This window comes from Bufo bufo, chromosome 2 (genome assembly GCF_905171765.1).
Source record: "Bufo bufo chromosome 2, aBufBuf1.1, whole genome shotgun sequence".
Taxonomy (NCBI): Eukaryota; Metazoa; Chordata; class Amphibia; order Anura; family Bufonidae; genus Bufo; species Bufo bufo.
The window spans coordinates 401,820,077-401,843,448 of record NC_053390.1 but is presented as its reverse complement, the minus strand read 5'-3'; the positions used below and the strand labels follow the sequence as shown (position 1 = coordinate 401,843,448).

The following is a 23,372-nucleotide window of genomic DNA, read 5'->3' as shown; positions in this document are numbered from 1 at the left end:
ATCTGACAGTTGATCACTGTAAAGTGCCCCTTGCCTGCCATTTTACTGCCATTTGTGCTTAATTATAACATGGCTTCAAAAAAGCGCCACTGTACTACAAAAGTGTGTTTGGACCAGTTGAGTGACAGCGACAGTGACACGGAGGTGCTCGCAGAACTGAGCGATAGTGAGTCGTGGGGAGATTTGTCGTCTGACACTGATCTGGAAAGTGACAACGGCGATGATCCTGCACCTGACCAAATTTCCATGCAAAAAATTGTACTACTTTTGGTACAAAATTCCTGACATATTCATACCGCCAGGGAGGTTAAATAACAATTAGACCACCATATTAGCAATCAACATGGTTCACTTACTTTGTCTTGCAACTATACACGTGAACCCATGAGTGGCTATTACATATACTGGAGAATTTTAACACCCACACTAATTTGTGCCACTCCCAAATATTGGTGAGCACAGTACTAATCTAATTGTACTTTGCAATAATGGGCTGGGCTGTTTCCCTGAGGGTCATTGGAAAACTCAGAAATACCAGGAAACAGCCTTTAAGCATCCAGAGCATGCTACAACATCTTCATACGAGACATTAGGAAGAAGAATACGTGCAGCCATAGAAAGAAATCATGCCTCTACTTTGCATACAAGATCAGGTAAATCTGTTATTCTATTTACTTTTAATAATATATACTTTTTTATAATATATTCATGATTATTATGATTTTGTCTCTCTGTAATTTATCTATCTGTATTTCAGTCTGTCTATATATCCATCTATATATCATCCATCTAGCTGGCTGTCTATCTAAAGTTATATTGCTGTTTTTTTTCTTCAAGTTTAACATTAGAGACATTCTTCCAGCGAATGTAGCATAAAAGTAATGTAAGTCAGAGTATGAGTAGAAGATACAAAAAATACATTCAGTATAAGGTTTCTTTCACATTGTATCCCAAACATCTTTATCAAAAGGAGGACTGGATCCAGTGGATAAGTGAAAGAGGATACATTCCCTAACATTGCTTTATAGATTGTTCCTCTCCATCTTATGCCGAGAAAGAGTTGTCTTTTTGATAGATAATAAAGAACTCTACAGGAGAGAGAATATTTTAAACATCAAGTCCTTAGGGTGTTATTTAGACCATTGTTTCATTGTTTCTACTTCTTGAGAACCTTTCAGTGAGAGACTTCACTCCGCATGCTGAGCTCATTTTCAGTGAACATGGTGCCCATTTATTTGCAACATAACATGGAGTTACCCCCACTGATGGAACACCCTGTTTGATATGCCTGTAACTAACATATTGCAAACATTGATTCAAGAAAAAAAAAAAATCACAATTATTGACCGTTCCTCCAATAAACATACATTGCATTTGACATTACAGAAATCAAAAATTTTGGGAGAAAATTTACATTTATATTTTAGACCAAAAATCTCTTTATATCGGTTTAGCAATAGAGTTCTGTATATGTATGTTTAGTTATGCTAAAAGTTATACTAAACGTCAGAACTTTGGATAAAACCCTACAATGACGATTCCATACGTAACGCTAAACATATTTACATACAACACTACAATATGAGTGTTAGTGGATTTGGGAGGGAAAAAGAAGAGCTACAGAGACTACCACTGCTATAACTTTCATATTACTGTTCCTATATAATGGGCCTTACCCAAATGTGGTAAGTCGTGGCTTTTGCAAAAAACAAAAGCTGTCGTTCCCAACTGGTGAAGACACAGGGATGGATTTATGAAAACTGTAAGAAAATCTGTCTTTGTTAAACATAGCAACATATCACAGTCCAGCTCAGATTTTTTTCAATAGTACAATAAAAGCTGCATTGTGATTTCTTGCTATGGGCGGTTCATATATCTTCAGAATAGAACAATGTGGATGCATTGAGGAGTGGCTGACAAAATTAATCCAAGGGCTCAGAGGCAACGCATCAAGGAAGTAGTAATGTAATCCTTAAAAAAAAAAAGTGCCAGGTCTATAATATGTTGCAAAGTAGTAGAGCTGTGCAGTCTTCACAATATTTTTGGGTGTGATTATGAAAATAAAGGGTGTAATTATGCACATAAGGACTATGGTAAAGTATTGCATCATCTCTAAGTTGAACTTAATGCGAAAATATTGCAAATAGGTTTAAGGAGATTTTTAGGAAATATAACTGTATTATTGTAAATACATAGTAGCACATTTATTAAGATTGGCGTTTTAGGCGCCAGTCTTATTAAAGCCCTTCACTGGCACTGCGCTGGCCTCTACATGACTTCGGAGGATCCACCGCCACTTCTAAATGTAAGACAGCTTCATAGATGTCTTACATTTAGACCATTTAGGTGTACCAGCCCTGACCTTCCCCGCTCATGCCATTCCCACTTTTTTAGACTTGGCGTGAACAGGGAGAAGTCACAGATTGCGGAGCAAAGGACTTTTGCTGCGCAATCTGCACCAGAAAAATGCCTAATTTAGGTGTATTTCTGTTTAATAAATAACCCCCATAATTTCTATCTTTTTACCTCAAGATTGAGCAACTCTAAAAATATATTTTTTTTAAAGTGACTATTGACTAACCAATAATATTTACTACATATTAAAAGTGTGTTCCTGGTAGCTCAATACTGTAGAACAAATGATCAGTAATAGTAAATCTTAATTATATTTCATACATAATTTTTGTCTTTTTCCAGTTTCTCCTCTCCCTTCTTCTGACAGTTCCCATTCACTATCAATTTGGTTCTGCATATTCCTCTAAGTCCTACAGTCTCCTTCCTTATCCAGATCCTTCATCCTCCAAAACCCTTGCTGCCCCAAACTCCTAGTCTTTTTCTTTACAAATATCAATATTATTTTTTGTTTCAAATTTTCCCTCTCCTTTCTATTATAGGCTGTAAAATGATTGCCTGTACTAACCCCCTTCCAATTTATACATGCCTCCCTTCTCACACCCTGCACAGTTACGTGACCACATATCATCATAACTGGAATCTGCCACCATTAAGCACTCTTCTCTGCTGCAGTATTGACATCCAGGACTGGCTCATTGCTAAGGTTTTAAAACATCTAACCCAAAGGCATATGTGTACCCCACCAAAAATATATATAAATATATATTTATGTATGTAAAATGAAGACAACTTTTATAACACGATGGGCTTGCATACACTAACTTAGCGGTAAATTGGATATTAGTTGATAATTAAAATTCAGTTTGATGGAAGAAATCCAAAAAGGTAATTTGCCAAATAATTTGCCCTGTCATAAAATGAATCTATAGAATACTTTTAATTTCATACAGTTGCCATATAAAACTACTACACAAAGGCCAAATAATATCACTTGACCATATATTACCACATAGTGTCTGATGTTTGACCATTATAATGTGTTAGTGAATAAAAATCTAAAGGTCAATATTACTACTATACAGTAACCATATAATAATGACAGATACCAGTTCTAAAAAGACTCTCTACTGACTATATAAGTGAATACAGTGAAGATAAATCCAGTAGTTAATTAGAGGTTTTCCCTTTGTCCTCCTCCTTCTTTCTTCATCTGACCCAGACTGCCATGATGACTTCTGATGACTTCTTATCTCTTGCAGAGTTTGCTGCCAGGACATCTTTGGCTCGTAGCTTTACCAGCACCATCCCCACATACTACTCACCCTCTACACAAACTTCCCATCTTGATGCTTTCATGTTCGGGTGTGGGAAGGAAACACCACACCGAACATAGGAGGGAAAGGGGTGAGGGAATAAGGCCTGGAAACTAGGGAAAGGAGATGGACACCTCCTAGTAAAACCCTAATCAAAGTCCTGACTTACTACCAGTATGAACAGACCCCAGAGGTAGGTGAGTTCATACACAGGAATACTTAGTGTCCTAACTCACCCTATAGGACCCTGGTACTAATGTCAGGACTGAGACAACCTGTTCCTCTAAAAGGAAGGACAAACAGGAGTCCCCCTCAGGCCTTAATACAAATGACAGGGAAATGCAACACACAAAATAACCCAAACAAAATACAAAAGGGAAAGAAAACACTTAACTTCAAGTGGCTATGGCAGCACCGGAAACTCAGCCGAGATCCACACACCAGCTATCCACAACTCCAATAGAAGCTATAAACCGCATAGCATAGTGGGAGAAACAACAATAAATAGAGAAGGTTAAATGACCATAACAGCCACACCTGTGTCCTTTTCAACAATAACATCCTGCTTCCCCCCTATTTTTCAGCCTGCTCCTGACACAGGCGGCCATATTGATTTGCTGTATAGTAATGAAGTCATAACTATAGTTCTCTCAAAAATTATAATGCCAAATAGATTTCCTTTTTTGTGCTACCCCTCACGATGCCTTGTTAATGCCTCTAGACAGTAGTAGTGAACCCCTAATGTTACAACACACATGTAAATGCATGCAACTGAAAAAAGTCATATTCACTGATTCAAGGATAAATCACAAGTTCACTAAAGGACACAGCCAGGCTCCAATAGTATATAATTGAAGCTGCAAAGCAAAAGCACAATAATGTTCGTTCTCCCATCACAGTAATACTAGACCTTTAGTGCCCCTTTAACAATACCAGAGCTTCGTTACTTTATCTTCACAGTAATCCTTTCCTTTAATGCTTATGCACATTATTAACCCCTTAAATTCGAGTCTTATTTTCATTTTTGCATTTTGGATCTTTCCTCCTCACATTCCAATAACATAACTTTTTTTATTTTTCCGTTCACATAGCTATATGAGGGATTATTTTTAGTGGGTTTACGATTTTTTAATGCCATCATTTAGGAGGGTGATTTAAACTTTTAATATATTGGTGCTTTTTTTATTTAATTTTCTTTAACGTTTTTTCCTTTTTATTTTACTATTAGCCCCCATAGGGTGCTAGTAAATGGGATCTTTTGATCCCCTCTCCCATTCACCCTAATAGAGATCTATTAGGGTGAATAGGATTTTTACTCTCCATTTTGAGCTATGCACCCTGTATAGCTCAGTATGGAGAATGCCATGACAGGCCTGAATCGCTTGAGCAGGATCCAGGCTGCCATGGCAACCGATCGGCGCCCTGCGATTTCACTGTGGGGGCTCCAATCGGTAGTCAGCTGCATCCCTCTGCCTTCACTCACAGGGGTTAAATGACAATGACAGGGGCGGCGAGATCGCCACTTCCTGTCATTGCGGGTGGGTACAGAGGCCTTCTCTATAAATACCCTCAAACATTATGACGTACAGGTATGTCATAATGCGTGAAGGGGTTAATGGCCGCATATTTGCCCCTGTACAGTGATAGTGTCCCCTACTTAGTGATATTGTCTTCTTAGTGTCCTCTAACAGTAATGCTGTCTGTTTAGTGACACGATTTGTTAATTGACCCCATTAGTGCTCCCACACAGTAACAGTACCCCCTAAGTAAACTCCAATACAGTAAAAGTCCCCACTTAGGTTCTGAGTCTAGTAATGGTGTTCTTTATATAATTTTAACATAGTAAAAGTCTTATTAGTGCCCCCATGTAATAGCATAACCTATAATTGCAAAGTGAACCAGAATCTCCACAAAAGTATTTTTTATCTTTATTTATAAAAGAAAACTTCCATATTGAGCATGGGGTCTGATCTGACAGCAGCATGTTACAGATAGGGTAGCCACTTGATTAGCCCCAAAAAGGACATCATAGACCATGCCCCCTGTCACACCCCATTATAGGCCACTGCTAAGCCACACCCCTCTTCCAGTAATGGTTCCTGGAAAAAGAAAACGAAAAGAGGGAGGACCTTAACGTGAGCTGTGCGAGGGTCCAGAGTGCTTCTCTCACCTTCAGTTAGTGACAGAGTGACATGTTGGCTGGCTCTAGTGACTGATTGGGAGTGAGAGAAGGCCTCAGTCAGTCTGTAGCTGTAACGCATGCTCAAAGGACAGTGCTTCTATTTTAGCATGGAGCCACAAAAATGGAGGACACCCAAGCGCCCATTCAGGCCTGGTACAGACTGTCCAGTCTAAAGCCAGACGTTTTGCCACCCTAGTTATAGAGCAGGAGGAGCTGAGCAGATTGATATATAAAGTAATTTTGTATTTTTGGGAAAAAAATTAAGTATAACTCTTGTATTTCATTCAATGCCTATTTTTTCTATTCTTGGGAGTCCAGTGGGTTGTCCAACTCAGTGATTGATAGCTATCTCTGTAAGTATAGTGGTACAGAAAAGGTGACACCACCCACCAAACTCCAAATCATGGAAAAAGCAGGGATGTAAGTGAATGAAATAGAAGTTAAACTGAATCTCCCTGCGAAAAAATATATATGATTCTACTAAGCTGCTCCTGCTCTATAACATGCTAATGATAGATTACACAGCATGTTCAAGGGCAGTAAAAGGGATTATACTATGGCTAATGTAAAAAATGAAAATCAGACATCATATAGTACATGACAATCTCTTTTTAACAAAGCTAGAACCAGCCCTGTACCTCCCATGGATCCAGAGATCTCATTGCTCTGCTAGATTTACAGGGTATATCAAGCTGACAGCTCAAGGGGAGTGTCTTTACTGCTGCAGCTCAGGGGGTGTGTCCATGCTCTCCCTATCACAGCTCAGGAGGCAGCTGAAGGATGAAATTGAGCATGTGCGGCCTTCTCAGTGAGCAGGACAAAGAAACAAGAAAAAGAACAGCAGGTGGCACTATACAGATACATTTTATTGAATAACTCAGGGGTTATGCTAAATTTTTAATTACATACAATTACAAAAGAATTCAGATCCAGATGCTGGTTTAAAAATTGTAGAATATTTTTCATGAGACAAGCCCTTTAGGCGCGCCTTCAGCCAACAAGAAGACGCAGCTCTCAGCTGCACTCTTGTGAGTATATTATAGTCTTAAAAGATTCGGCAAAGCTTGCAATTTATACATTTTTAAGTCTCTGCTTTTTCTCAGTTCAATTGTACATGAGAATCCCTTATCAGTGATTGACAGCTATATCTGTGTGCACATGCCCAATAGAAAAAACACAGGTGTGGATTTTCACATAGGTGAAGATTTTGTAATTATGGTGTCGATTTTTACATGCGGATTACTTTGTGAATTTTGAATTTTCAAAATGCATGGAGACGTTCAGCTTCATTATTTATTTTATGGAATATCAATTCTGCAGTGGAACACAGTGCAAAGGATTGACACTTTTCAGTACCATAGGTTAACATGGAGGAAGTTTTTATGTGGTATATTTTCTGGAGGAATTTTCCACCATGTGTGGGGGCACCCTAACATGCTGCCTGCAGACATCGCACTATATAGACTCCTCCTGATACAAATAAAATCACAGGCAATTTAATTAAGAATCAGCAGTCTTAAAGGGGTTTTCCGCAGTAGCGCCCTTGCCTTTTTGCGGCTTTCCCTAGACTGAGTGACGACATGTTTATTAGTCACATGGCCTAGGGGCAGCTTAACCTCATTAAAATAAATGGGGCTGAACTGCGATACCTGGGTAAGCATGCAGAAGGCAGCGGCACTCACAAGAGCACCAGTATCTTCTCAAACAGCTGATCGGCAGAGGTCTCGGATGTTGGACCTCCACCGATCAGATACTGATGACCTATGCAGTTGTAAAATCTTGGAAAACCCTTTTAAATTCCCTGCCTAGCTCTAGCATTGGACACAAAGACAGAAACCTGATTGACTTGGCTTCCAATCACACCAATTGGCTGGTTGGCATGAAAACCCTCCTACCACAGTCCTACATAGTGATTTAGCCATGGAATTATTCAATAAAATGTATTGTTATAGCTCAACTTGAAGTGAGAAGCAGTTACAGGAAGAGAGCTGTAAAATAAAATTCACACCACCTGAGCTGTGATAGGGAGATAACTGCAGTGAAAAAGGACATGCCCCCTGAGCTGTGATAGGGAGAGTGCTACAGCAAAAAGGACATACTCCCGGAGATATCAGCTTGAAATAAATCTAGCAGAGCAATTGGAGCAATGAATGGTATGATCTCTGGATCCAGGTGTGTTCCAGGGCTAGATCTAGCTCTGTCAGAAAGATTGTTATGTATGTTGTGATATTTAACCCCTTAAGGACATGGCCATATTTCACCTTAAGGACCAGGCCATTTTTTGCAAATCTGACCAGTGTCACTTTAAGTGGTGATAACTTTAAAACGCTTTGACTTATCCAGGCCATTCTGAGATAGTTTTTTCGTCACATATTGTACTTCATGACACTGGTAAAATGAAGTAAAAAAAAAAAATCATTTTTATTTATAAAAAAATACCAAATTTACCAAAAATTTGTAAAAAATTGCAAATTTCCAAGTTTCAATTTCTCTACGTCTATAATACATAGTAATACCTCCAAAAATAGTTATTACTTTACATTTCCCATATGTCTACTTCATGTTTGGATCATTTTGGGAACGATATTTTATTTTTTGGGGATGTTACAAGGCTTAGAAGTTTAGAAGCAAATCTTGAAGTTTTTCAGAAATTTTCAAAAACCCAATTTTTAGGGACCAGTTCAGGTCTGAAGTCACTTTGCGAGGCTTACATAATAGAAACCACCCAAAAATGACCCCATTCTATAAACTACACCCCTCAAGGTATTCAAAACTGATTTTACAAACGTGGTTAACCCTTTAGGTGTTCCACAAGAATTAATGGAAAATAGAGATACAATTCAAAATTTCACTTTTTTGGCAGAGTTTCCATTTTAATCATTTTTTTCCAGTTACAAAGCAAGGGTTAACAGCCAAACCAAACTCAATATTCATGGCCCTGATTCTTTAGTTTACAGAAACACCCCATATGTGGTCGTAAACCGCTGTACGGGCACACAGCAGGGCGCAGAAGGAAAGCAATGCCATACGGTTTTTGGAAGGCAGGTTTTGCTGGACTGTTTTTTTTTGACACCATGTCCCAATTGAAGCCCCCCTGATGCACCCCTAGAGTAGAAACTCCATAAAAGTGGCCCCATCTAAGAAACTACACCGCTCAAGGTATTCAAAACTGATTTTACAAACTTTGTTAATCCTTTAGGTGTTCCACAAGAATTCATGGAAAATAGAGATACAATTTCAAAATTTCACTTTTTTGGCAGATTTTCCATTTTGATATTTTTTTTACTTTTACAAAGCAAGGGTTAACAGCCAAACAAAACTCAATATTTATGGCCCTGATTCTGTAGTTTACAGAAACACCCCATATGTGGTCTTAAACTACTGTACGGGCACACGGCAGGGCGCAGAAGGAAAGGAATGCCATACGGTTTTTGGAAGGCAGATTTTGCTGGACTGTTTTTTTTTTTACACAATGTCCCATTTGAAGCCCCCCTGATGCACCCCTAGAGTAGAAACTCCAAAAAAGTGACCCCATTTTAGAAACTACGGGATAGGGTGGCAGTATTGTTGGTACTAGTTTAGGGTACATATGATATTTGGTTGCTCTATATTACACTTTTTGTGAGGCAAGGTAACAAGAAATAGCTGTTTTGGCACCGTTTTTATTTTTTGTTATTTACAACATTCATCTGACAGGTTAGATCATGTGATATTTTTATAGACCAGGTTGTCACGGATGCGTCGATACCTAATATGTATACTTTTTTTTTATTTATGTAAGTTTTACACAATGATTTCTTTTTAAACAAAAAAAATCATGTTTTAGTGTTTCCATAGTCTGAGAGCCATAATTTTTTCAGTTTTTGGGCGATTACCTTGGGTAGGGTATGATTTTTGCGGGATGAGATGACTGTTTTATTAGCACTATTTTGGGGTGCGTGTGACTTTTTGATCGCTTGCTATTACACTTTTTGTGATGTAAGGTGACAAAAAATAGCTTTTTTTACACCGTTTTTATTTTTATTCTTTTACGTTATTAACCTGAGGAGTTAGATCATGTGATATTTTTATAGAGCAAGTTATTACGGACGCTGCTATACCTAATATGTATACTTTTTTTTATTTATGTAAGTTTTACACTAACAGGTTTTTTAAAACAAAAAAAATGATGTTTTAGTGTCTCCATATTCTGAGACATAGTTTTTTTTTTTTTTTTGTTTTTTTTTGGCGATTGTCTCAGGTAGGGGCTCATTTTTTGCGGGATGAGGTGACAGTTTGGTACTATTTTGGAGGGAAACCGCCTTTTTGATCGCTTGCTGCTACTTTTTGTGATGTAAGGTGTCCAAAAAATGGTTTATTTTGCACAATTTATATTTTTTATTTTTTACGGTGTTCATCTGAGGGGTTAGGTCATGTGATATGTTTATAGATCCGGTCGATACGGATGCGGCGATATCTAATATGTATACTCCCCCCCCCCCCCCCCCCCCCCCCTATTTTTTTGCAATTTTTTAGCAATTTTTTTTTTACTTTATTTGGGGAAAATTACGTTTTTGTTTATTTTTACTTGAAACTTAATTTTTTTTGGGGAAAACTTTATTTTCTCAACTTTTTTTTCCCTTTATTTTTTGTCCCACTTTGGGACTTGAACTTTTGGGGGTCTAATCCTTTACAATGCATTCCAATACTTCTGTATTGGAATGCATTGGCTGTATGAGTAATACTGTGTGTATTACTCATACAGCTTCTGGCCTGTGAGATCCAGGGGGCTGGTTCTCACAGGCTCGTCACCGGAAGGCAGCGCAATGCCTTCCTTAGGCATTGCGCTGCTTTCCATGCCATCGGGTTCCCCTACAGCCGCATGGGGACCGGATGGCACCGCCGCAAACCGCAGGTAAAGCCGCAAACCGCAGGTAAAGCCTCAAACCACAAGTCTGAATTGACCTGCGGTTTTCGGCGATCGCTGACATGGGGGGGGGGGGGTCACGGGACCCCCCCGCTCATTTAGCCAAGGTGCCTGCTCAATGATTTGAGCAGGCACCGGGTTCCGATCACCGCCCGCCTTTACAATGCATTCCAATACTTCTGTATTGGAATGCATTGGCTGTATGAGTAATACTGTGTGTATTACTCATACAGCTTCTGGCCTGTGAGATCCAGGGGGCTGGTTCTCACAGGCTCGTCACCGGAAGGCAGCGCAATGCCTTCCTTAGGCATTGCGCTGCTTTCCATGCCATCGGGTTCCCCTACAGCCGCATGGGGACCGGATGGCACCGCCGCAAACCGCAGGTAAAGCCGCAAACCGCAGGTAAAGCCTCAAACCGCAAGTCTGAATTGACCTGCGGTTTGCGGCGATCGCTGACATGGGGGGGGGGGTCACGGGACCCCCCCGCTCATTTAGCCAAGGTGCCTGCTCAATGATTTGAGCAGGCACCGGGTTCCGATCACCGCCCGCCTTTACAATGCATTCCAATACTTCTGTATTGGAATGCATTGGCTGTATGAGTAATACTGTGTGTATTACTCATACAGCTTCTGGCCTGTGAGATCCAGGGGGCTGGTTCTCACAGGCTCGTCACCGGAAGGCAGCGCAATGCCTTCCTTAGGCATTGCGCTGCTTTCCATGCCATCGGGTTCCCCTACAGCCGCATGGGGACCGGATGGCACCGCCGCAAACCGCAGGTAAAGCCGCAAACCGCAGGTAAAGCCTCAAACCGCAAGTCTGAATTGACCTGCGGTTTGCGGCGATCGCTGACATGGGGGGGGGGGGGGTCACGGGACCCCCCCGCTCATTTAGCCAAGGTGCCTGCTCAATGATTTGAGCAGGCACCGGGTTCCGATCACCGCCCGCCGGGCGGCGGTGATCGGAAATACACAGGACGTACCCGTATGCCCTGTGTCCTTTAAGTACCAGGACATCAGGGCCTACCGGTACGCCCTGTGTCCTGAAGAGGTTAACTTTCATTTTTTACATTATTTGTGGGATACGCCCTTTAAGTCCAGTTATATTAGTACGCCCACGCCACACCCACTTTTTAGACCTGGCTTGAGCGGGGAAAAGTTACAGATTGTGGCACATCTTACCGTTGCGGTGCAATCTGCCTGTGAAATACGGCTAATATAGACGTATTCCAGGATAATAAATAATAATAAATAACCCCTAAATACTTTAGTAATGTGTAATGGCACTGTCATCTTATAGTCATATCCATTATTACAGGATTGCACTTATATTAGTGGACAAGATGAAACAAGAATACATTTGTTGAACAGGCTTTTACTTTGTTCGCATAGCTGCCAGTGTAGACCCAGATTCTTTTCTTCTGATGTAAGCAGTGTAATTTCATCAGGTTTACATGCTTCACAGTCACAGTTCCAGTAATCTACCCTGACAAGCTGTGTGTTGGCACAATTCTAGGTACCACACCTAAACCACACCCCTATTTATGTATTGTTATATAATAATGATATGGGATATCATTGCGTATATGGACATTTGATATTACAGGTAATTTGCATTGCTTTAATGACTGTGACAATATTAAGTCATTTTAAAGAAGACCTGTCACCACTCCTGACTAGTCTGTTTTATTAGCTTCATGCATTTCTCATGTAATAACAATTTTGGAGAATCAATTTTTATGGCTCTGTGTTGTACCATTCCTTTATTATTTCTACTAGACGTTATGAATGAATTGCTAGCAGTCTGCAGTAAGGGTATAGAAGGGTGGTAACAAGTGTGTACCTGCACAGTCTGAAAATGGCAGCACTGATTGGATAGAGTGAGTCTATGCAGGTACACCCCCCTTCCCCCAACTAGTTGCCACCCATCTGTACCCTTAGTGCAGACTGTTAGCAATTCATTTGTGACTTATAGTAGAAAGATTAAAGGAATAGCAGAACATAGTCATAAGACTAGATGTTCCAGAATTGTTATTACATGGGGTATGCATGAAGCTAATTAAACAGGCATGTCAGGAGTGGTGACAGGTCCTCTTTAAGGGTGCCTTCACATGCTGCTGATTTGGTGGCAAAAAAATTGTGCGATGGAAAATAAGTTCCATTCACCTTAATAGTGCTTGCTGAAATCCATGTGCTTGCTGCCCCATTCAAATGAATGGAACTGATTTTCAGTTGCAGAATTTTCTGCCACAAAATCTGATGCAAGTGAAGGCACCCTGAATGTCAGTTTTGCCTAAGCTGAGACTAAGGCTACATGCTCACAACCTGTATGTAGGTGCACATCACTATGGAGAAATACATATACAAACAGAAAATACAAATGTGATAGCACTCTGCATCCAGCATTCTGCCCTGCCTCCATGCTGGATGCAGAGTGCTATCACATTTGTATTTTCCGTTTGTATATGTATTTCGCCATAGTGATGTGCACCTACATACAGGTTGTGCTGACTCAATCCCCCACATTTTTTCTTTGTAGTATATATTGGAGGCGTGGCGATCTCCTTGGAGTCATGCACACCTGACCAGTCAATCTGTCCTGGAGGCTGGTTTTAAAGTCAGTATAAAACTGAGTCTGCTTATATAGAACCTACCAGTAGCCATTTGGCTCCAGGAGAAGTATATGGTGGGCTCAGCGTGCATGTTGGTACTTGCATCCCTGGATCCGATGAAAGCTGTAATGGCACCGGACGGGGTTAAAAGTAGAGTGTGCTTGGCGTGCATGCTGACCTGCATTCCCTGGACTTTGTGTGGCTGTCATGGCCCATAAACAGGTAGGAACTAGTGTTAGGGACCACTCAATAGAGGCGACCTTGACGTGGTGAGTGGCTTATTACGCTTTGGCCAAAATGTACACCAGTGCCTCATCCAGCATGGAGGCAGGGCAGAATGCTGGATGCAGAGTGCTATCACATTTGTATTTTCCGTTTGCATATGTATTTCGCCATAGTGATGTGCACCTACATACAGGTTGTGCTGACTCAATCCCCCACATTTTTTCTTTGTAGTATATATTGGAGGCGTGGCGATCTCCTTGGAGTCATGCACACCTGACCAGTCAATCTGTCCTGGAGGCTGGTTTTAAAGTCAGTATAAAACTGAGTCTGCTTATATAGAACCTACCAGTAGCCATTTGGCTCCAGGAGAAGTATATGGTGGGCTCAGTGTGCATGTTGGTACTTGCATCCCTGGATCCGATGAAAGCTGTAATGGCACCGGACGGGGTTAAAAGCAGAGTGTGCTTGGCGTGCATGCTGACCTGCATTCCCTGGACTTTGTGTGGCTGTCATGGCCCATAAACAGGTAGGAACTAGTGTTAGGGACCACTCAATAGAGGCGACCTTGACGTGGTGAGTGGCTTATTACGCTTTGGCCAAAATGTACACCAGTGCCTCATCCAGCATGGAGGCAGGGCAGAATGCTGGATGCAGAGTGCTATCACATTTGTATTTTCCGTAAGAATAGGCATATCTATCATAGGGCTGGCCGTGTGCAGTCTGCAAAATGTGGAATGCACACGGCCGGTATCCGTGTTTTGCGGATCCATAATTTGCAGACAGTAAAACACATATGGTCATCTGAATGAGCCCTTATATAACAATTATAGTAGATTCTGTCCAAGTAGTCATTTTTAAAACAAAATTTGCCAAAGTTATATAAATTAAGCTCAACAGAGTGTGCCCCAGCCTGACAACTTGGTGGACTCCACTTTTTTAGGAGACTAATGGCGTGTGTTCAGCCTAGATGAAGGATATCTAGACTCCATTATTTCTTTATAAAAAAAAAACTGGCCCTTCCTTTTACTCTCACATTGTGGAGTACATGGGGGCCACTCCTTGGAATTCTTACTGTGTGGCAAGGTGCACGCCACCATCCACATGTGGAGCCACAAATACATTAGAGTACATGTCTTTCACAGCCCACTGGGTAAATGTTTTGCAAAGAGGTGGTCACAATGCACCACTGCTACAAGGTTGCTGCTGACATCTCCACGGTTCTGCAGCTCTGTTCCCACACCAGACGCTTATCCACCACCTCCATTGATAACTTCCTCCCTGAACAGAAACAGGACATAGTGTTGCTTTCACTCTCTTCTTTTACATGTGTAAGGCCTCATGCACACGACCGTTCCGTTTTTTGCGGTCCGCAAATTGCGGATCCGCAAAAACACAGAAGCCGCCCGTGTGCCTTCTGCAATTTGTGGAACGGAACGGGTGGCCCATTGTTGAAATGCTTATTCTTGTCTGCAAAACGGACAAGAATAGGACATGTTATAATTTTTTTTGCGGGGCTACGTAACGGAGCAACGGATGCGGACAGCACACGGAGTCCGGCTCAGATGCGGACCAAAACAACGGTCGTGTGCATGAGGCCTAAGATGAAATGTTGCTATCCAGCCTTTTGACTAATGACCATGGCCAAGAGAATGCTACTGTGCATCAAGCAGAACATTTTCAGTTAGATTTTTCCCTGCCAGCTACAACTGGCACCATAGCCACAATGACATGAATATTGTGGCTGCACTGTATTTGGGAAATAAAACACATGCACCCTGCATGGCACACATAATAAATGTAGTGGTGCTGACCATGTCCCCGAGAGTGTGTGCATATTTCAGCCATTCTTATGTGACTTACAGCAACACAACAGTCTGCCTTTGTGCCACTTGATCTCCAACAAAAATTCTACCTTGCATATGATGGAGCAACTGTATGACCAATATAAAGTTGTCAATAATTCCGTCATACATTAAACCACCACGGCAGGGATGTACTATATGAATTCCTGCTGTCAGGAATTTGCCGAGCCGAGATTGTTTTATGTATTAACCCCTTACATCTACTGATTTAGCTTCTTGCAGTTTACCTGGTATTCTGACTGCGGCATGTTTCTGGATTAACCCCTTGTCCGTTGTTTTTGTACTATCCATCTCTCCTGGTTTTGACTCTGCTTGTCCACTGCTGTTTGCACTCCTGTCATTCTGGCAGGTCTGTTTCTGGCAAGCTTGCACCAGTTTTCTGCTTACTCCGCAGACGTTTCCTGGGTCACTAGAAGCCAAGTCCATCTGATCTTGCAGCAGGTGCTGGTGAAGTATCTAAGGGTAGCTTTCGTTTCCTGCCAACCAGAGTGTTTAAGGAAGACTGGTAGCAGTTTCTAAGTTTGCTGGCTGTGGTTCTAGATGGTGACCATAGTATTTTCAGACAGCGGCAGCTCATCTGGGATCTGTGTTGAGTAATCAGTCTCTTGGAACACACCATCAGATTTGTGAGCAGGGACAACAATGTAAGTAAACATTTACAAGAATAGGTGAACTACTGTGGTGGATGCAATCAACAAAATCTGACTAAACCCTCACTCTGATGTTAAAATGAGACTTTAGCCAATATATCCTTGTATTAAGGACATACCGGAGCCTGCGCACCACGTCAAGGTATCTCAAGTGGCACGGGACCTAACGCTAACCTACCTGTGCCGTATGGGCAGTACCAGGGGCCAGTGGGCGAATTACAGAAGCGTAAGGTCCGACTCACAGCAAACAGCTCCCGGTTGCCTCCAGTGTGAAACCACACATGCAATGGGAGGGGGGAGGAGGCTGTGAGTCCCAACCATGGTTGACTAATATGACGCAGGCCTCACAGGTGTACCTAAAGATGAATGGATGAAAATCAAGGCACATTTAATTTAGAGTTTATACACCTCCAAGCATACATCAAAAAAACTACATAACAAGATAATGTGGTCTTAAGAGGCAGGAAATGCTCAACCCCATATGCAGTTGTGCATCTATACCCGGGGGAGCAAATCCTGCACATGTGGTACATTGCTAATGGCGATCCCCAGAAGAAAAATTCTTACAATGGCGGATGCCCGCAGCGGACCACAACTGCCACAAAGACATCCTACACCAGATGGCAAAATGTGTGGATGTAATTGACTATATAAGTAAACATTTACAAGAATAGGTGCACTACTGTGGTGGATGCAATTAACAAAATCTGACTAAACCCTCACTCTGATATTAAAATGAGACTTTAGCCAATATATCCTTGTATTAAGGACATAGCGGAGCCCGCGCACCACGTCAAGGTATCTCAAGTGGCACGGGACCTAACGCTAACCTAACTGTGCTGTATTGGCAGTACCAAGGGCCAGTGGGCGAATTACAGAAGTGTAAGGGATCGCCATTAGCAACGGACCACATGTGAAAGATTTTCTCCCCGGGTATAGATGCACAACTGCATATGGGGTTGAGCATTTCCTGCCTCTTAAGACCACGTTATCTTGTCATGTAGTTTTTATAGGGAGAACAATGGCATCAATAATGTCAACCCTTTATATTGGAACAAATACTAAGACTAATGCAACAAGGGGTAGTGGAAAAACATCTTCCACATCTTGCTCACTGCCATGTGACTGTTAGTGATCTGCATATGCAGGAAGAAGTGGAGCTAGATCTTGAGGAGGATTAGGAGGAGTTGGTGGTGGAGGGGGACATGGGACATCACAGGCACATCTAGAGAATAATACTGACGCTGTTTGTGGTACAAATGTTGATGATGATCAAGACAATATTGGCTATGACCAACTATTGCAGTATGGGGCAGAGAATGAAACAAATGGGTTCTCAGGCATGATGGCAAGCATGGTAAGCTGCATTTTAGTTGCTGCTGATGAGCATATTGTTAGCATCAAGTAAAGGGATGGCTATTGAATGCCCATGCTTTTAGACAATCATTGTTAAAAGAAAATTGGGAATTTTTTTTCTTGATTCCAAAAAGAAGACTGAACTGGCATATTACTAGTGACGAAAGGCAGGGGCAATATTCGAATTCGCAATATTTTGCGAATATTTGGTACAATATTCGTCATATATTTGAGAATTTGCGAATTCGACAATTATTTTCTTGATCGCGAAAAATCGACAATGTAATATTCGTGTAATGCGCTCAAAATACAGGTGTGGGTCACTATAGCTTCAATTTTCAAGCTGCTAGAAGTTTCCTGAGACTGAAGAAAATGGTTGGCACGGCAGAACATTACAATAGCTTTATATGCAGATAGAGAGCTCCAATAGATTTGCGATTGTGAAATCTGCACCAATGATGTGAATATTTTGGCGCAATACGTGCAACTTCACATTTTAACATGTCTGACTACTTATTAGTGATTAATGCACTAAGTATTGTTGTGAACTTGTGACATGACAGCACTATGTATGTAGCATAAATAAATACATACATACATACAGCACTATGCTTTTAGCATGTATGTATGGACAGCAGAACCTATCAGCTACACTATATCACTATCTAACCTACACTTACTATCTCCTACTAACTATCTATATTATATATATAAACTAACTAACTATCAAATTAATGACACAGGAAAGCACAGAGCACAGCAATGACACTGCTGTCTCTCTCAGATCTGCAAAATACTGCAGAAAATGGCTGCTGGGGAGGTTCTTATATAGTAAAGGGTAGGCAACTTTCCTATTGGTTGCTAGGGATGTTGCTAAGCTCAGACAAAGACATTGCAGCCTTCTCATTGGCCCACAAGCAAGAAGGGAGGTTACTGATGAAAGAAAATCTAGAATATTCAAAATTACGAATATATATCACTATATTCAAAATATTCGCGAATTCTCGAAGTGCTGATATTCGCGAATATTATTCGCTATTCGAATATTCAAGCCCAACACTACATATTACCAGGATATCCTCTGTATCTCAGTTTTCACTGAGAAGATGCCTGCCACATGCATGCCTGGTAGGCCCTTCTCCACCCCTGCTGAGGCACTACCCCACTGTCTCTACCAGTGCCACTGCTTTATCAAGTAGCAGAAGCAGCAGCAACAAGTACAGTTTGATAAACACGATGGAACCGTTTTTTCAACTGCTGCTTCAACAGGCAGCTCATAAGCAAACTGATATTTAGTGTCTGACCAGATTCAGTCATACCTGGGCTGTGCCCTTTCTCTGGCAAATACCCTGATCTCTAACCTTACAGATTTCTCGGTCAGCAGATTGGACCAGTGGCAAGAACAGGCTTAGTTTGTCACTACTATCTGCTTTCCCATAGCCACATACATTGCTGTCACTTTGACATTACTAATACTGCGTTGACCTTAAACAGCTTGAAAGGTATTGGATACAGTCCAAGGAGACCTCAAAGTGACGGACATGACTTTTCAGGGCAATTGTGGCACTTTCAGTTCAGGCCAAATTAAAGTTTTTTTCCGATGTTTTTATATTGATGACCTATCCTCTGTTCAGTATCTGATCAGTGGAGGTCCGACACCCGGGATCCCCACCGATTTAGCTGTTTGAGGAGGCCACGGCCTTCTTTCTGTTTTTCCTAGGCCGGGAGTGACAACACATTCATGTGTGATATGGCCTAGGAGTAGCTCAGCCCCATTCAAGTGAATAGGGCTGAGCGTAATACCAAGCACAGCCACTATACAATGTACTGAGCTGTGCTTGGCAAGCTACAGTACGAGAAGGCAGCGGTGATTACAGCTGATTGGCAAGGGTCCCGGGTTTCATGCCCCAACCGATCAGATACTGATAACCTATCCAGAGGAAAGTTCATCAATTAAAAATCCTGGAAAACCCTTTTAAAATCTTACCACCAAACTGTCAAGATGGTCCCATAAGAGGTGCAACATTCTTTAATGTGCATAACAGTTGTCTAGTTTCCTATTCATGTCATATAATCTAACCCCTAAACTAAGCATAGGTGTAATGACATGTAATCAATATGTTTTATTATTCTTTTTTGTATAGCATGAACTAGAAAACGTATTGAAGCAAAGTGGAAAGAAGCTTGTTGTTGTTGCTTTTACCTCTGATCACTGTGGACCATGCAAAATAACAACTTCCCGCATAGAGGTAACTGGAAGATTGGGGTTTAATACATGTCTTATGTCTAATTTTTTTTTTTTCATGTTTTTTTTTTCACTGTGATTTATATTGTCCCCTGCTAAAAGTAAATTACCTTTCCAGTTTCTTCTTGTAGGCACTGGTAAAAAGGGGTATGGTTTTAGAGTCATGGTTTCACATGGTTAGTAACAGGGCAACAGAATTCCATCAAGCAAGCATGTATTTTCTGCAGTTAGCAATAAGCCCTGAAGTATAGTAAACAGGGATATGTAACTCAGGATCGGTAAAGGATAAGTAATGCAATGTTTGTTTAGGCCTCATTCACATGATCGTATTTTTGGTCCACATTCGATCCACATTTTATGCAGATTGTATGCGGAGTCCGGACCCATTCATTTCAATAGGTCTGCAAAAAGGCTGACAGAACACCATGTGCTGTCCGCGTCCGAATGTCCATTCCGCAGTCCTGCAAAAAAGTTAGAACATGTCCTATTCTTGTCCATTTTGTGGACAAGAATAGGCATTGTTACAATGGTTCAGCAAAAAAATAGGATGCAACAAGAACTTCACACGGGCGTCATCCGTATTTTTAGCAGATCCACATTTTGCGGACCACAAGATACATACGGTCATTTGAATGCACCAATACGGTAACCACACCAGCACAATAGTGAGTGCAGCTCTGGAGTATAATACAGGATGTATCTCAAGGTCAGTACAAGATAAGTAATGTACAGTATGTACACAGTAGCTCCACCTGCAGAATGGTGAGTGCAGCTCTAGAGTAAAATACAACATATATATATATGCAGCACAACTTCTGTATGGTATTTACCTTCTCAGAAATCAGGAGCAGCATTCATCCCCCTCTTGATAAAAAGCTCTACACCTGGATTTACACAAATAGCATCTGCTTTCCCTCTGGGCTGGAGCTCACACTGCGTCTGCCATGCTCCATAACCAGTATTCATTGCAGCTGTAAACTGCTGGTAGAAATCCTGGCACCTGTCTATTAACTAATGATTCCTTAATATGGTATATAAAAACTATTTTAAATAAAACTACATTTTCCAGAAACAGTACCACCTTTGTCCACGGAATGGGTCTGATATTGCAGTTTTGCTTCTCAGACTCATTCACTTGAATAAGCTGAGCTGTAATACCAGACGTGGCTCGTGGACAAGGTGGCGCACTTTTAGGGAAGAAAACCATGTTCCTTGCTTTAACTGCTGATTCTTTCCTCTATTTCAAACTACTTACCTACCTGTTTTCGGACACTAGCTCCCAGCTCCTGCGCTCTATAGCCTCCGCTGCTCCGCTCAGGTCCATGGATTTAAACTTCCACCTTTAAAACTACAACCCCTTTAATAAATTACTAACAGAACACTTTTGTTTCTTTCAGTTGATGAGCAATGAGATGCCTGATGTTGTGTTTGTTTTAATTGATGTTAAAAAAGCAGACGTAAGTAGCAAAATTGAATGGAACAGTAACTGTATAAAATTGTATATTTTTTCCAAAGCTAATGCTGCCCTACTAGAATTATTTTGTGTTTCACTTTTAGGAATTCGTAGAGAGTTATGAGATCGCTGGAGTACCAACGTTTATTTTCTACAGAAATATGCGTCAGGTACAATAGTCTTCTATTTACAAAGTTCTTAGTCAATGACTAGATTTTCTTTCTATTAATAAAGCAGTTGTCATGCCCAAATAAAACAAAAAAATTGCACTTATCTGTCCACAGTTCCACTGTTTGGGCCCCATTAGGACAAGAAGTACAGTAGCTTGGTCATGTGACTGCTGCAGCCATTCACTGGCCTCAGCAGTCACATATGCTAGAACAGAACAGTGGGGCTTTGAACCGGTATATTTCTATCCATGGACACAACGGATCTTTGGGTGCTGCCATTGAGTGCCTCCTTGTGTAATCTCATGGTTCGCTGAAACAAAAAACCTCTGTGTCTCCATTTAAATTAAATGAAATTTTTTTGGGGGGGAAAAACTGTGCTCCAAATAAATAAACCCATGGGACAACAACTGTTGAAAGTACCAGTCCATTCAGCCTACTACCAAGTCATTTCCACCTGGGCACAGACATTAGCCTTGTATGGTTCAGTACATCCACCTGGTGCACAAGTTACTTTAACTTCTGCCCATTTTGCAGCTTCCAAAAAAAAATCTTGTTCTTCTGACCATATAATTGGGTATATTGCACATGTATACTACTTAATATTCCATGACTTTTTTTTTAAACTTTGCAATTTAAAGTAATTTTTTTTCTGGAAAATACTTACGGTAATTTAAGTCCCTGATAGAGCAATTACCAATAGAGACAGAATTTTAATAACTTGTTTGTTCCATTCTAGATGTACAGATTCCAAGGTGGAAATGCTGACTTCCTAAGCAGCAAAGTTGACGAGCTAAGGTTCCATATATAACTTGTTGCAGTTTCAAGTAAATAAAGACATCTTGGAGATAAAAAATATGTAGTCTGTATTTTTTTTTTACCACATATAACCAATATGGTTGACTAATATGATTATGTAAAAAAGATACACCACTATTACCTAACAAAGAGTGAGATAATTACAATATCATATCACAGCATCTGTGGCCCCACATCTCTTCTAATATAAGACTATGGTGGACCATACTATCATTATACATTCTTCATAATGGAAGATGATTGAAGATGGTCTGTAGTGATCCGTGTGTAATCATATTCCAGCTGCATTAAGTGTCTCATTTTAGGCAGCAGTAATGGATCTTGTGCTCACCTAAGAGAAATATGTCTATAGTTCTGCTTGGGCTGAAGCTGTACACAGACATTTAGTTATTTACCGTAAGTTTTTCCTTGCAGGATAATAACATAAAAGGTGCTTCAAAGTAACATGTACATTTCATTTTCAAGTGATTTTCATATTCTTTGGATAAAAGTGACAGTACCTTCTAAAATAACTGAAAAATTCTATTAACCCCATAAAAATTGGAAAAACCCTCCCAAAGATCTCTTTATTGTAGATTTTGAATTTGTCTGAAGTAAATATAGTTGCCGCACAACTGAGGTGAGGGTACATATAGTTATTATTAAATAACTTTTACAATTTTTTATTTTTATTTGGGAGGGGCATTAACAAACAGCAACTTCAACATTTTTTAAGGGATTTTCTTTTACGGCATTACCTGTGTGGTATAGATAACTTGATAACTTTATTCTATGGGTCAGTACGGTTATGATGATACCAAATTGATATTTTTATTATTTTCTACAAGCATAATAACTTGTTTTTACAAAATGATTTGATTTTGTGTCGCGTCGTTCCAAGACACAGAGCATTTTTATTTTTACGATGACGTAACTGCGTAAGGTCATGTTTTTGCGGGCCAATTCATAGTTTTCATTGGTAACATTTTTTTATTGCTTTTTATTCTGTTGTTTATAGTACAGGCCATTATGGATGCAGCCTGTCGAGGGTTGCCACTTTTCCAAGCAAAAAAATACCACCCAAGTTGGCACGGGTAAAAATGCATGTGGTTTGAGGTGGTGGCTTTTGTTCATACTTTGAGTTTTGCAGCATTCTTGTTTATTTTACGTTTTCTGCTGTCATTTTTAAAATAAGATGAAGCCAAAAAATATTGACAAGGTTTCGTGTGTAACAGGCGTTATTGAATAAGCT

The 23,372-nt window shown here is 40.6% G+C and overlaps 1 protein-coding gene across 1 annotated transcript; it reads left to right on the top strand.

Moving 5' to 3' along the window:
- Nucleotides 1-498: 498 nt before the first annotated feature.
- LOC120989270 (thioredoxin-like) lies at nucleotides 499-22,178 on the top strand. The gene is made up of 5 exons (XM_040417262.1): nucleotides 499-653; nucleotides 19,602-19,706; nucleotides 21,100-21,159; nucleotides 21,260-21,325; nucleotides 22,062-22,178. Exons 1-5 carry the CDS (start codon nucleotides 627-629, stop codon nucleotides 22,131-22,133), a joined length of 330 nt encoding a protein of 109 aa, XP_040273196.1. The 5' UTR covers nucleotides 499-626; the 3' UTR covers nucleotides 22,134-22,178.
- The last annotated feature ends 1,194 nt before the right edge of the window (nucleotides 22,179-23,372 follow it).